This window comes from Hypanus sabinus, chromosome 9, assembly GCF_030144855.1.
Source record: "Hypanus sabinus isolate sHypSab1 chromosome 9, sHypSab1.hap1, whole genome shotgun sequence".
NCBI lineage: Eukaryota > Metazoa > Chordata > Chondrichthyes > Myliobatiformes > Dasyatidae > Hypanus > Hypanus sabinus.
The window spans coordinates 6,603,587-6,619,151 of record NC_082714.1 but is presented as its reverse complement, the minus strand read 5'-3'; the positions used below and the strand labels follow the sequence as shown (position 1 = coordinate 6,619,151).

The 15,565-nt window shown below is 48.5% G+C and overlaps 2 protein-coding genes across 4 annotated transcripts in view; one reads left to right on the top strand and one right to left on the bottom strand.

Moving 5' to 3' along the window:
• LOC132399052 (immunoglobulin superfamily member 6-like) overlaps positions 1-7,995 on the top strand; it is a 29,109-nt gene extending 21,114 nt beyond the window's left edge. Inside the window, exons 6-8 of one of the 3 annotated variants that reach the window (XR_009513862.1) lie at positions 445-534; positions 1,736-1,976; positions 7,363-7,995. Coding sequence is in view for 2 of the 3 variants with exons in the window: in XM_059978978.1 (XP_059834961.1) it covers positions 445-534; positions 1,736-1,795 (150 nt within the window). In the remaining variant the exon portion in view is untranslated. Of the gene's footprint in view, positions 1-444; positions 535-1,735; positions 2,737-7,362 lie in introns of those variants that run through there. The other 2 variants (XM_059978978.1, XM_059978979.1) reach the window with 2 other exon arrangements.
• The window catches only part of mettl9 (methyltransferase 9, His-X-His N1-histidine), a 31,677-nt gene extending 16,479 nt beyond the window's left edge, over positions 1-15,198 (bottom strand). Inside the window, exons 1-4 of the mRNA XM_059978977.1 lie at positions 14,915-15,198; positions 9,662-9,852; positions 5,304-5,513; positions 3,767-3,951 (exon numbers count right to left, since the gene is read on the bottom strand). Coding sequence (XP_059834960.1) covers positions 3,767-3,951; positions 5,304-5,513; positions 9,662-9,852; positions 14,915-15,007 — 679 coding nt within the window. The 5' untranslated portion in view covers positions 15,008-15,198. The remainder of the gene's footprint in view (positions 1-3,766; positions 3,952-5,303; positions 5,514-9,661; positions 9,853-14,914) is intronic.
• Between the last annotated feature and the right edge of the window lie 367 nt (positions 15,199-15,565).

Genomic DNA, 15,565 nt, shown 5'->3' with positions numbered 1-15,565 from the left:
GTGCTGGAGTCAGGTGGGGGGGGGGGGGTCAACAGTGACCACTGACTCAGGGGGTCAGTACTCACTGAGATGTGCTGAGTTTCTATAGAAACACAACTCCCCTTGTCCCAAAGTCTCCTCCCTTCTAGATGTTTCTTCACCCTTCTCCTATTGACTGTCTTCCCTCTGCACAGCCATTGACACTCTCCCTCCTCCTCCTCCCAACTTTTCTCTCTCCCTGCCTGTTCCCCTCTCCCCCCACCTGTATCCTTCTCTGCTCCCCCTTGTGTCTAAAAACCCTTTTCCTCCCCCACCCTGCTCTTTCTTCCCAACCTTTCCCCCACCCCATCACTCCGACTCTCTGTCCCCTGCTCCTCTGACTCTCTCCTCATCCCCACCCCTGCTGACTATCTCCAACCCGCACCCCCCCCCATTGACCAATTCTCTCTCCGCCCCCACCCACAGCTGGACAAGGCACACACGAGTCGTGCGGTAAAAGCCCTCACCAATGAGCTCAACTACAAGTTCCGCAAGGGGAGTGATGAACCCCCTTCTGTAAGTACGCCACAAATGTGAAACAGCCCATCCCAGCGCAGGGCCAGCTGCTGGATGGTGGGTGGGGGGGGGGGGGTCGATACTTCTTCACAGAGTGGTGAGAGTGTGGAAATGAGCCAGCAGTGGAAGGGTTTCAACATTTAAATGAAGATAGGTAGATGGATGGGAGGGGTAGGGAGGGCTATGGTCTGGGTCAATGAGAATAAGCAGTTTAAATGGATCAGCACGGACTAGATGGCCAAAGGGCCTTTTCCTGCTCTGTAGTACTCTATGACAAGTTGGCACCCATTAGATGGGCTGAATGGCATCTTCCAGTGGCGTTCTACGTTCTGACAAGCAGCTTTGATTATCATAGTCCAGGTTCTGCCCGGCCTCGACAGCCCCACTGACCCTCGTGAGTGGAGGGACTCTCGGGACACGGACCTGAAAAGGGTGCAGTTCCAAGATGGGATGGACTGTGATGCAGAGGGGGAACCTACTTGTGGTGGTGCTCCTGCCAGTCTCAAGCCAGCGTCCTCCCTACCGTGGTGATCTCGGGGTTGGGAGGGAGCAGGTTTGAGCCCCTTTTCTAAGAAAGGTGCTGCTGTCATTGGAGAGGGTCCAGTGAAAGGGTTAATGATGAGGAGCATTTGACAGCTCTGGGCCTGTACTCCAGATCTGGAGAATGGGGGGGGGGGGGGGGGGGGGGTGGAATATCACTGAAGCCTATCGAATATTGAAAGGTTGAGATAGAGTGGACGTGGGGAGGATGTTTCCTAAAGTGGGAGCCTGGGATCAGAAGGTGAGGCACATCCATTTAGAACAGAGGTGAGGAGAAATGTCTCCAGCCAGAGGGTGCTGAATCTGTGGAATTCATTGGCACAGCTGGGATCGAGTATATCTAAAGCAAAGTGTGATAGTTTCTTGACTAGGGTTATGGGGAGAAGGCAGGAGAATGGGGTCGACAAGGATAATAAATCAGCCATGCTGGAATGGCGGGGCAGACTCAATGGGCTGAATGGCCTGGTTCAGCTCCTGTGTCTTACAGAATGTCACGGGAGCCTGGCAAGGGACTGCGGCACGTTTAGTGGATGGTGCTGTGGTGGTGGGGGGGGGGGGGGGGCGCTGTGGCAAAGGAAGGGGGTGCCTGGGCAGTGGTGAGCCAAAGGGGTTCTTCGTGTCCTGTTTAATGTTCTGACATCTCTTGTGCTTCCCCCATTAGCAGCCACAGCTGCAGAGCCACAGTGCTGCCCCTGACGATTCCATCTATCAGAACATGTGACACCCAGAAGACAGAGCATCCAGCCAAGAATCGGTTAAAGTTTAACTGGCTCCAGGCCAAGCAAGCTTCCCCTCGTCCCCTCTGCCGAGGTGCCAGGGAAGGTCACGGCTTTGCCTCGGACAATCCCATCTGGACGCAGCGGCTGAACCTGGACCAGGACCTGACAGCTCCCTCCCCTGAGGTACAGGCACCCTGATGCCCTGCTCCTGTGAATACCAACCCCACTTCTTTGCCCACTCTCCGAATCGTTCCCCAGATACACTGCCTGCACCTCCACCCATCATCTGCAAAATTGGCCACAAAGACATCTACATCAGCTCCCACCCAAAGCCTCATCGACCCAACGACCACAAGAGCCCACCCACGCACTCCCTCCCCCTACAAAATGCACCGCTGTCCCTCAGCCAGGCTACTGCAACAAACCCTCACAGGCCCAGGAATACCGCCTCCGGCACAGACACTGGCTCCCTGTCACACACAGTCCCCACTTGGAACTGCTCCCTCTCCAAGTTCAGATCAAGGGCCCCCCCCCCCCCATCAGAGGGGAACTGCACCCAGGCAGACTCCAGAGGACAGTAATCCATGCTCTGGAATACACCTCCTGCCCTCACCACAGGCAGAGGGCTTTGCACCCACCTCCCCATTATCAGATAACTGGGACCGGTCTTCGCTCGGACACTAATCCACAGGCCAGGCTCGATTCCCGCACCAACAGCACTCGGAATACCAACACGTTGGAACCAGCCTTCTGGATTGTGTTTTCAATACAGCTCCATCAACTGGCGAGACCTCATCCGAGTCTCATCAGCTGCCAAAGTGTAACGCTCAATAAATGTCTGTCAGTCTTAGACAATATAAAAACTGTTGTACAAAAGCTCATTAAAATATTTAAGATTAGAACTTTTGAACTGACTGAATCAAATCAAGCAGGTTCATGCAACTTGCTCCCCGGTGTCTTTGTGGCCAAGTTTGGAGATAGAAGACTGGCTGGTTGGCTGGAGGCCAAGAGCGGGAATAAAGGGGCCTTTTCTGATTGGCTGCCGGTGACTAGTGGTGTCCTGGGGGTGGGGGGGGTCAGTGTTGGGACCATGGGACCACTACTCTTTATGTTATATGTCAATGATTTAGATGATGGAATTGATGGCTTTGTGGCCAAGTTTGGAGATGATGTCAGGTGGAGGGGCAGGTAGTGTTGAGGAAGCAGAGACCTGCTGGAAGTACTCAGATAGATTAGGAGAATGGGCAAAGAAGCAGCAGATGAGATAGTGTGTCGGGAAGTGTACAGTCATGCACTTTAGCAAAAGGAGTAAAGGCACAAACTATTTTCTAAATGGAGAGCAAAGTCAGAAATCAGAGTTGCAAGGGGACTTGGGAGTCACTGGGCAGGATTCCCTAAAGGTCAACTTGTAGGTTGAGTTGGTGCTGAGGAAGGCAAATTCAATGTTAGCATTCATTTCAAAAGGACTGGAATATAAAAGCATGGGTGTAATGCTGAAAATTTATAAGGCATTGGTCAGACCACACAGAGTACTGTGAGCACTTGGGCCCCCTTCTAAGAACAGATCAGCTGACTTTGGAGAGGGCCCAGGAGATTCACGAGAATGACCCCAGGAATGAAAGGGTTAATGTACGAGGAGCATTTGATGTCTCTGGGCCCGTACTCGCTGGAGTTTAGAAGAATGTGGGGGATCGCATTGAAACCTACCAAATATTGAAAGGCCTGGATAGAGAGCCGTGGGGAGGGGGGAGTCCAGAACCAGAGGGCCCAACCTTAGAACATATCAACGTCCCTGAGGAGGAATCTTTGAGGGCAGGTTAGTCTAGCCAATGAGGAGGAAGCTGACTGTCTAACCCGGACAAACGAGGGACGCGCTCATGCCTTGCTCTGGCCTCAGTCAGTGAGTGGCTCCATTGCCTTCCGTTCCACAACCCCCTCCCCGCCTCCCCGGTCACAGACCACACATTACTCACCATTCTCAACGTAGGGTTGGAAGGGCAAGACCACGGCCAGCAGCAAGCGGCCCTTGCGGGGTTCCAGCACCCTCCGGATATCCCGCAGCAAGGTGAGGGGCCTGTCGCACCGGTCCAGCAGGTTCAGGCAGCTGACCACGTCGTACTGAAAGCCGGTATTTTGCCACTCATCGATCTCCAGCACTCTACAGTTCCGAGGGGAACAAGAGCTCAGATTAAAAAAGCTGAATGCCCTCAAGACCGTGGAGATGTTTTTCAACCTCAGGAGAGATGTGACTCCCCTCCACCCACAAGTCTACAGTCTCTCTGCGAAGGTTCCTGGGTATCATGTCAGAGAGCCATGTCAGCGGAGGCTGTATTTTCTGTGACTGTTGGTAAAATTCCTCCTTCTTCAGATCATATTTATTTAGAGATATGCCACAGGAACAGTCCTTCCTGTCCTTCCGTCTTTGGAATGTAGGCGGAAACCATACGGTTACAAGGAGGACAGAAACTCCTTACGGGCAGCAGCCCGGAGGCTGCGGGCGCTGTAACGGTGTTGTGCTCACCACTATGTTATCGTGCCGCCCCGTTCCATACTGTTTCAATTCTTCACAGAGAGCACCTTCACATCGGCCATTCCTGTCTGGCTTGGTGCAGTGTCCTCTCCCCATGTACCAAAACCATAGTGAACTGTCCAGTCAGCAGGAAAGGCCATTGACTCCAGTCTACCATCACTTCAGGACTTACATGTGTCCAGGACAAAGAAGTGGACAGGAAAATCATGGTGAACACTACCCACCGGAAAACTGCCTTTTCCAAAAACCCCTCTGGAAAGCATTTCACTCCATCTTAAAAGTTTCTTCCCCAATTAACCTGATCAATCATTCTAGTTAGTACCCGCCTCCACCCCCACCCCTCCCCCTCTATCACTTCAGTCACTGCACTGTGAACACTTTAAACCGCTGTTTATAATGCTGTTTACATTGTAAATACATGCTGGTGTTTATGCATTTATTCACATTTTATTCATATTCTCAATTCAATCTCCAACTTTATTTTTATGTCATTCTTTATAATTGCCTAATTCATGTAAATGTACAGGAATTCTCTTCCCATATTACACAGTTAAGATACAGCCCCTTGCCTGTGATCCTCCCACCTGTTATTGCCACACGGACTGAGATACAGTGAGAAGCTTCTGTTTAAAGATCAGCTTTGCTTGTCGCATGTACATCGTAACGTCGTCACATTTGCTTAAATGAGGATGTACTGGGGTCAGCAAACAAATGTCAGCACTCTTCCGGCACCAGCACAGCCTGTCCACTACCTACTAACCCTTACATATACTGTGGGAGGAAACCGGAGCACCCCGAGGAAACCCATGAGGTCACAGGGAAAACGTACAAACTCCTTACAGACAGCAATAGTAAGTGAACCCCAAGCTTATTGCTAGCGCTGTAAAGTGTTACACTGACCACTAACGTCTGACATCCGTACCACCACCCCGGCCATTCCCGTCGTCCACAGTCCTGGGTGACACGCCCGTGCTCGTTACCTGAACTGTTTCTTCTTCAGCTGCCACTTCATGATAGGGGACACCTCTGTGACGTAGACCTCCTCCACATGAGGGCGCATAATGCTGGTGACCTTGCCATCGCCGGCTCCGAGATCCAGCATCCTGCCGGTCCTCCAGTCAGGACCCTCCTGCAGCAGACGGAGTAACTGTGCCTCTGAGAACACGAACATCGAGCCTCTTCCCAGTAGACTGCGCAGAAAGAGGGGCGAGTCAGACTGGAGGAATCCACCCTTCCCGAAGATCAAATCTTTTCCCCTGCGTGTAACCGAAGGGTTAACGTGCAGCTCGAGTCGGTGGTGAGGAAGGCAAATGCGAGGTTTGCATTCATTTTGAGGGGACTAGAATATAAAAGCAGGGATGTAATGCCGAGGCTTCATAAGGCACTGGTCAGACAGCAGTTGGAGCATTGGTGATAGGGGACTGTTGGGGCAACGGACAGGAGGTTCTGTGGGTGAGAACGAGATTCCCGGGTGGTACGTTGCCTCGAGGCTGCCAGGGTCCAAGTTAATTCAGATGGAGTCGTCAGCATTCTGAAGTGAGGGTGGGGGCAGTGAACACCCAAACTCGTGGTCCACGTAGGTACCAATGACATGGGTAGGACAAGTGGTGAGGTTCTGGGTTCTGCACAGGGAGTTAGGCACTACATTAAAAGGCAGATCTCTGGGGTTGTGACCTCAGGATTGCTACCCATGTTATGGGCTAGAGAGGCCAGAAGACTTCTGGATCATTAGGCTCTCTTGCAGGGAAGGTGGGATCTGCACCTGAACTGGAGAGGACTAAGGAAATGCAAGGGTAAAAGGACCCTGATGGGAGTTGTAAATGTAAGGATGTGGCCTACAAATTACAATGGGAGATAGAAACGCATGCCAAAAGGGCAATGTTACAATAGTCATTGGGTACTTCAATATGCAGGTAGATTGGGAAAATCAGGTTGGTGCTGGATTCCAGGAGAGGGAATTTCTAGAGTGCCTATGAGATGCTTTTTAGAGCAGCTTGGGGTTGAGCCCACTGGGGGATCAGCCATTCTGGCCTGGGCGTTGTGCAATGAACTGAATCGATTAGGGAGCTTACGGTAAAAGAACCCTAAGAGAAAGTGATAATAACACGATCAAACTCACACTGAAAGTTGAGGAGAAGCTAAAGTCAGATGTATCGGTGGGGTAAATGGAATTACAGAGGCATGAGAGAGGAGTTGGCCAGAATTGATTGGGAGAGAGCTCTGCAGGGATGATGGCAGAGCAGCAATGGCTGGAATTTCTGGAAGCAATTCGGAAGACACAATGATATTTACATCCCAAAGAGAAAGAAGTATTCTAAAGCAAAGATGACACAACCGTGGCTAACAAGAGAAGTCAAAGCCAACATAAAAGCCAAAAAGAGTGGGATAAAGGGAGCCTTTTCTGGTTGGCTGCCCATGACTAGCAGTGTTCCACCGGGGTGTGTTGGGACCAATTCTTTTAACATTACATGTGAACGTTGTCGATGATGGAATTGATGGCACTGTTGCAAAGTTTGAGGATCATATGAAGGTAGGTGGAGGACAGATAGTTTTGAAGAAGTAGAGATGCTACAGGAAGACAGACAGATTAAGAGAATGGGCAAAGAAATGGCAGATGGAATACGGTGTTGGGACTTGCACTTTAGTAGAAGAACTGAAAGGGTCGGCTATTTTCTACACGGAGAGAAAATACACAAAACTGAGGTGCAAAGGGACTTTGGAGTCCCGGTGCAGAATTCCCCAAGGGTTGATTTGCAGTTTGAGTTTCTGGTGAGGAAGGCAAATGCATTGTTAGCATTAATTTCAAGAGGACTAGATTACAAAAGCAAGGATATAACGTTGAGACTTTATAAAGCACTGGTGAGGCCTCACTTGGAGTACTCTGAGCAGGTTTGCCCCCCCCCCCCCCCCACATCTTAGAAAGGATGTGCTGAAACTGGAGAGGGTTTAAAGGAGGTTCACGAAAATGATTCCAGGATTGAATGGCTTGTCAAATGAAGAGTGTTTGATGGTCCTGGGCCTGTATTTGCTTGATTTCAGAAGAACGAGGGGTGACCTCAGTGAAACCTATCAAATGGTGAAAGGCCTCGATAGAGTGGATGTGGAGAGGATGTATCATATGGTGGGACAGTCTACGACCAGTGGACATCGCTTCAGAATAGAGGGGCGTCCTTTTAGAATGAAGATGAGGAGAAATTTCTATAGCCAGAGGGTGGTGCCACAGGTATTTGCAACTTCAGGTAAAAGATTCCTGCTTCCATATCAGCTGTCCATCTATGATAGGTTTCGGCCCAAAACTTTGTCATTACCTCCTCCCATAGATGCTGTCTGGCCTGCTGAGTTCTGCCAGCATTTTGTCTTTTTATCATATCGGTCCAGCTTGTTTTTTTACCTCACATTCCCAGAGGAGGAAAGAATTGTAAGACAACTCCTGACCTGCTGGGTGCGGCTTTCAGCTCGGTACTTCGCAACTCCAACATTCCTCCATCCATATTCTCACTCCCCAACATTCACTCAGCGGCTAGGTAACCTTGGTGCCACCTCATCCCCACTTTTAGCCGGTTTCACCCAATCAGAGGTGCCCTGTGCTTACAGATGGTTTCCAACCTGAGGTTGTGTGTTCCTCTGGATTTCCAGCATCTGTAGAATCAGTTGTGTTGACCCTATTTCTCTCCATACAGGTACTGTCCGAACTACTGAGTATTTCCAACATTTGCTGCTTCTCTCACACAAAACCGGAGGTGCCAGAATTCCAAGACAAAAGCCAAGTGTGCTAGAAACTCGGGAGGTCAGGCAGCTTCAATGGATGCAAGAACGGAGTTAATATTAGGTTTACTCAGCTCCCCATCCCACGCAGGCTTGGAGTATCAGGTACCCAGTCTGCTCGAGGATGGTGATAGATTTTCCGAAGGAAGGAGTTGGGGTTTGGAATGGTAGAGCAGGCACAAAAGCTGCTTCACGATTCCCCTCCTTCGAATGATCAGAATGGAGATCTCAGACTGCGAGCTCAGGCCTTGGGGTGGGAGGTAAACATATCCTCACAACTGGTCACCCAACGGGTGCAGGACAATTGTCAACAAGTGCTGAAGTGGTACAAGATGTTGCTAAGGCCTGGTCACTGACCTCCAGAAAAGATGTGAATAAGATTGGAAGAGCGTAGAAGAATGAGGGGAGATTTGATAGAGGTATACAAAATTACGAGGGGTATAGATAGGGTAAATAGAAACAGGCTTTTTCCACTGAGGTTGGGTGAGATCACAACTGGAGGTCAGGGGTTAAGGGTGAAAGGTGAACTGTAGAAGGGGAACATCTTTACTCAGAGGGTGATGAGAGTGTGAAATGAGCTGCCTGCGGAAGCGGTGGATTCAAGTTCATTCTCAACGTTTAGAGAAGTTTGGACAGGTCAGTGAATGGGAGGGGTACGGAGGGTTATGGTCACTGTGCAGCTCAGTGGGAGTCAGCGGTTTAACGGTTCAGCACAGCCTAGATGGGCCAAATTACCTGTTTCTGTGTTGCAGTGTTCTACATCTATGTTTAAAGGCTAGCATGGACTCAATGGGCTGAACGGCCTGTTTCTGTGCTGCAGTATGAAATGGCCTCCATGTCGTCATGGGGATAGTTTATTAGCAGCACCCTTGGTGTGTTGCCATGGCTCGAGGAATTTGAGATCCTCACACACCTCTACATTTCCTTCACTTAGTGAAATTAGGGTGAGATCAGGACAGACAACACAAGAAGGATTTTCCATATTGCCTCCATTTGCAATGGAAGCCGACCAGGCATTCGTGTGATACAGAAGCTGCAAAGCGTCAAACCGCCAGACCCTACAGAGGATAATAAAAATCACCGAGAGGATCACCGGGGTCTCCCCCCAACTCCCCCATTTGTGACACTTACCAGGAGAGTTGTAGACGAAGGGCTCGAAGCATCGTTGAGGATCCCTACCACCCATCCCACAATCTCTTTGACCCACTACCATCAGGAAGGAGGGACAGGAGTATTAGGACTAGGACTGTCAGACTGGGTGACAGCTTCTTCCCTCAGGCTGTGAGATTAATGAATACCCTGCCATCACCGAGGTCTCGTCACTAGGACAGCGAGCTGTTTGCTGTACTGTGCTGTGCACTAAATTCACTTCGAATTATATTTTATTAACTTATTTCTGGTGAAGTTTGGTTTGATGTGCCTTGTGTGATTTATGTTTTGTGGGTCTGGAGGAACGTTGTTTCATTTGGTTGTATACATCTACAGTCAGATGACAATAAACTTGAACCTGAGCTAACCAGTACAATAGTTTGCATGTTCATCAGAAACACAGACATCATTTACCCCTCCTTACCCGTTAATGGAGGTTTTGGACATGAAGAAGCCAAAGACCGAGGTGACGAGGGAGTAGTAAATCTGGACGAAGAGCCAGCTGGACTTTTCCGAGCACTGCCTCAGGAACGCCTGGGTCCCAGCATCCAGGTGACTCTGAATGAACAGCGGCCGCAGGTGCGCAGGGAGAGACTCCGTGTCACACATATACCACTGGAAGAGGAGCAAAAGTCCACCATGTCATTCCCCGGCACTTCAACTCTCTGCTGTACTTCCATCCTCTCCAGTCAGTCACTGAGCCCGAGTCTGACCAAATGCCCCAACAGCCAGTCCCATTTGCCCACATCCCTATGAACCAGGAGTTTCCGAAGGGGTCTGTGGACCCCTGCTCTAAACCCTTCCTATCCATGTACCTGTCTGAATGTCAATATCATAATGACTTCTAATGCAGCATGCAATTCTGAGGCTTTATCAGGTATTGGTCAGATCGCAATTGGAGTTTCTTAGGCTCCTTATCCAAGAAAGGGTGTGCTGGCATTGGAGAGGGTCCAGAGGAGATTTGCAAGAATGATCCTGGGAACGAAAGGGTTAACGTAAGAGGCGTGTTTGATGGCTCTAGAAGCACGAGGAGGGGAATCTCATTGAAGCCTTCCAGTTACTGAAAAGCCTGGAAAGAGTGGATGTGGATAAGATAGATGTTTCCTACAGTGGAGGAGCCCAGGACTAGAGAGCACAACCTCACAATAGAGAGATGTCCCTTTAGAACTGGGATGGGGAGGAATTTCTTTAGCCAATCTGTGGAATTCATTGTCACAGATGGCTGTGGAGGCAGCCATTGGGTATATTTAAAGTGGAGTTGACAGGTTCTTGATTAGTCGGGGTGTTGAGGGTTACGAGGAGAAGACAGGAGAATGGGTTTGGGAGGGAAAATAAATCAGCCGTGATGGAATGGCAGAGCAGACTCAATGGGCCACTTCCATATACCCCCACAGATGGTTCCATATACCCCCACACCTTCGGTCACTGACCTCCCCCTTCCCATTGGGCCAAAGATGCAAAAGCCTGAAAGCATGTACCGTCAGGCCCAAGGACAGCTTCTACCCCATGATAAGATGGATTCTTGACCTCACAATCTACCTTGTTATGATCTTGCACTTTATTGGCTGTAGTGGACTTTCTCTGTAAATATAAAACTAAATCCTGTAGTTTTTTTTCTGCACTACCTTGATGTGCTTAAAATTTGAAATGATCTATCTGGATGACTTGCAAACAAACGCTGTTCACTGTTTCTCCATACATGACATCGTAAACTTTCCTCACTGCCTTGTCCGGTATCATCTCCAATTAATCCATGCCTTACACATCATCTCTTCCATCCACCAACCCTCTCCCTTCTGCTTTTAAGAATCTTAACCCAAATCTATAAAACCCTGGTTAGACCACACTTGAGTTCTGGTCGCCTCATTATAGGAAGGATGTGGAAGCTTTAGGGAGGCTGCAGAGGAGGCTCACCAGGATGCTGTCTGGATTTCTTAAGAGGACACTGGACAACAGGATTTTGCTTCCTGAATGCTGATCATGAAAATCACCATGAAATTTCCCTATCACACCCCATTCTTTTGAAATTGCCTACATTTGTTACTTCAATTCATAATTCAATTCAGAATAACTGACGCCAAGATTAAATAAGGCAATTTTGTTGGTCCACAAATCAAACAGATCATCATTACAGGCAATTCGAAGAACTTCTAGAGGGACCAGAGAAAATCGCATAGAAAGCATTCAAAGCTGCTGTTGAAAATTTTATTGGCAAGTACAGAGTACCGAACTACATGCAGCTAGGAGACAACATGCAAATCTTGGTGCTGTCAGAGACGAGCACGGTGAAAGGTTTCACCAGGAAATTGCAATCATGGAGAAACGGTATCAGGGCAACTGGAATCCATCAATGCTGCCTGATTATTGTTGTGAGAAGCCTCAGACACAAAACAAGACAGAGCACAAACAAAGATCAACAAAACATTTTTAGCTCAGTTGAACTATTGCAAAGCGTCAGTACCATTATGCAATTAAACACATCATACGACATAACAGCAAAATTAGACTATTTGGCTCATCGAGTCTGCTCGTCATTTTATCATGATTGATCCAATTTTCCTCTCAGCACCAATCTCCTGCCTTCTCCCTGAATCCCTTCATGCCCTGACCAATAAAGAATCTAACAACCTCTGCCTTAAATACACATAAAGACTTGGACTCCACTGCTGTTTGTGGCAAAGAATTCCACAGATTCACCACTCTCTGGATAAAGAAACTCCTCCTCATCTCTGTTCTAAAAGGACACCCCTCTATTCTGAGGCTGTGTCCTATGGTCTCACCTTCCAACCTTAGGAAACATCCTCTCCACATCCACTCTATCAAGGTCTTTCACCATTCGATAGGTTTCAATGAGGTCACCCCTCGTTCTTCTGAATTCCAGTGAGTACTGAGCCATCAAGCACTTTTCACATGACAGGGCAGTCAACCCTAAAACCATTTCTGTGAACTTCCTTTGAACCCTCTCCAGTGTCAGTGTATTCTTTCTAAGGGGCCCCAAAACTGCTCACAGTACTCCAAGTGAGACCTCACCAGTGCTTTCTAGAGTCTCAACTTTACAACCTTGCTTTTATATTCTAGTCCTCTTGAAATTAAAGTTAACATTCCATTTGCCTTCCTCACCACAGACTCAACCTGTAAATTAACCCTCAAGGATTCCTGCACATGGATTCCCAAGTCCCTTTATGCCTCAAGTTTTTCATATTTTCTCTCCATTTAGGAAATAGTCAAACCTTCCATTTCTTCTACCAAAATACACGATCATACTTTCTGACGCTGTATTCCATCTGCCATTTCTTTGCCCATTCTCCTAATCTGTCTGAGTCCTTCTGTAGCCTCTCTAGTTCCTCAAAACTACCTGCCACTCCACCTATTTTCATCTCACCTGCAAACTTTGCAACAAAGCCATCAATTCCATCATCCAAATCACTGATGGATAACATAAAAAGAATCGGTCCCAACACAGACACCTATAGAACACCACTAGCCACTGGCAGCCAGCCAAAAAAAAGGCTCCCTTTATTCCTACTCTTTGCCTTCTGCCAATCAGCCACTGCTTTATCCATGCTAGAATCTTTCCTGTAATACACTGGGCTCGTAGCTTGTTAAGTAGCCCCAGTGTGGCACCTTGTCAAAGGCCCGTCTGAAAATCCAAGTACACAAACTCAACCAATTCTCCTTTGTCTATCCTGCTTGTTATTTCTTTAAAGAATTCCAACAGATTTGTCAGCTAAGATTTTCCCTTGAAGAAACCATGCTGACTGCAGCCTAGTTTATCATGCATCTCCAAGTACCCTGAGACCTCAATCTTTATAATTGACATCTTCCCAACCACTGAGGTCAGACTAACTGGCCTATGGTTTCCTTTCTTCTGCCTCTCTCCCTTCTTGAAGAGTGGAGTGACATTTGCAATTGTCCAGTCTTCCAGAACCAGACAGAATCCAGTGATTTTTGAAAGATCGTTACTAATGCCTCCACCAACTCTTCAGCTACCTCTTTCAGAACCCTGGGTGGTAGAGAATCTGGTCCAGGTGACTGATCTATCTTCTGACCTTCCAGTTTCCCAAGAAACTTCTTTCTAGTTATGACTTCACACACTTCATGCACCCAGACATCTGGAAGTTCCATCATACTGCTAATGTCTTCCACAATGAAGACTGATACAAAATAATAATTCAATTTGTCCACCATTGTCCCCCATTACTACCTCTCCAGCAGTCCGATATCTACTCTCACCTCTCCTTTACACTTCATGTAGCTGCAGAAACTTTAGGTGTGCTCTTCAATATTATTGGCTAGCTTACTTTTTTTTATTCCATATTTACCTTCTTAATGATTGTTTCAGTTGCATTCTGTTGGTTTTTAAAAGCTTCCCAATCTTCTCTCTAATTTTTGCTCTATCTTATACCCTCTCTTTGATTTTTATGTTGGCTTTGATTTCTCTTGTTACCATGGTTGTGTCATCTTGCTTTAGAATACCTCTTCCTCTTTGGGATGTATATACCCTTGTGCCGTCCAATTTGCTTCCAGAAATTCCAGCCATTGCTGCTCTGCCATCATCCCTACCAGGGTTCTTTCCCAATCAATCCTGGCCTACTCCTCTCTCATGCCTCTGTAATTCTCTTTACTCCACTGATACATCTGACTTCAGCTTCTCCTCAAATTGCAGGGTGAATTCGATCACATTATAATCATTTTCCCCTTACAGGCTCTTTTACCTTAAGCTCTAATCAATTCGAGTTCATTGCACAACACCCAATTCCAAATAGCTGATCCTCTTGTGTACTCAACCATGAGCTGCTCTAAAAAAGCCATTTCATAGGCATTCCAGAAATCCTCCCTCTTGGAATGCAGCACCAACCTGATTGTCCCTGAATACTGAAGTCCCCCATGACTATCATAACATTGCCTTTTGGCATGCGTTTTCTATCCCCCATTATAATTTGTAGGCCACATCCTTACTGCCGTTTGGGGGTTCTGTATACAACTCCCACCAGGGTCTTTTTACCCTTGCAGATCCTGAGCTCGATCCATGATTCAACATCTTCTAATGTCACCTCTTTCTAATTCTATGCAATGAAAGTTGATTTCTTGTTTCTCCTAATCCCTACACGATAGAAGTCTGAAATTATATTTGTGTTCTTCAAGCAATCTATCATAAACCAAAATAAAAAATTCTGAGGAAGCAACATTTCTGAAAAATGTGTTGTCCAGTGGGATAGGTTGAGGGAGCCAGGGCTTTTCTCTTTGGAGCAAAGGTTGATGAGGTAACCTGATAGAGGTGTACAAGATGATAAGAGGCTTACAGCGAGTAGACAACCAGAGACTTTCTCCCAGGATTGAAATGGCTAATACAAAATTATAAGGTGATTGGAGTGATGTATGGGGGGGGGGGGGGGAGAGAGTCAGAGGTAGTGTTAAATACCCTGCCAGGATGGTGATAGAGGCAGATACATTAATAGACTCTTAGGGACATAGATGATAGAAAAAAAGAGGGCTTGCAGGAGATGTAGTAGGACAAACAGTCGACACATCGTGGGCCGAAGGGCCTGTACTGCGTTGTACTGGTCTATGTTCTAACCCATTCTCCTCTCCCCCTCAACTCCCGAGCAAGATTCTCCGTCCACAGACGCCGACCGACTAGACCCAGGTCTTGCAACGCTGCCGCCCCCCGGCGTACCTGCATCCTGTCGGGGTCGTCGTTGTGCCGGCTCCGCGCGTTGAGGAGCAGGGCGCGGGTCAGGGGGCTCCTCAGGTACTTGCTGCTCCACATCCTCCGCAGCTGCAAGAGGGCCGCGAAGTAACAGAGCAGCAGCGCCGCGCACCTCAGCGCCGTGCTGGGAACCCCGGGGGAAGCCCCCCGCGCGGGACGGGGATTCCGGGGGAAGCCCTCGCCCCGAGTTCACGCACTGACCGGGGAGGGATTCTCTCGCCACCTCGACAACCCCTCCCCCCCCACACCCACCCCGTCTCAGCCGAGGGTATCCGTGCACGCACGTAAAAACCGCACAGAAATACAATCAACTCCACAGCACACGCTGCAAACCCAAGCCGGACTTCCGTTCCCCGGCCGGCTCCCCCGGCTTAAATGCAACTTCCTTTTCCTCCCGTTCCTGATAGGTGCCGGCGCGCCTCCCACCGGCAGAAGGAAATCTCTAACCACCTCTCCGGGTAACGTGGCCGCTCACTTCCCTTCGATATGTTTGCACCTCGGCGGCCTCCAGCTGGCCGATGTTGCAGACTCTGACCATGTATATCATACCGACGCGGATTACCGCCAGCCAGGACAGTACGAGGTTGGAAATCCGAGCAACACACACAAAATGTTAGG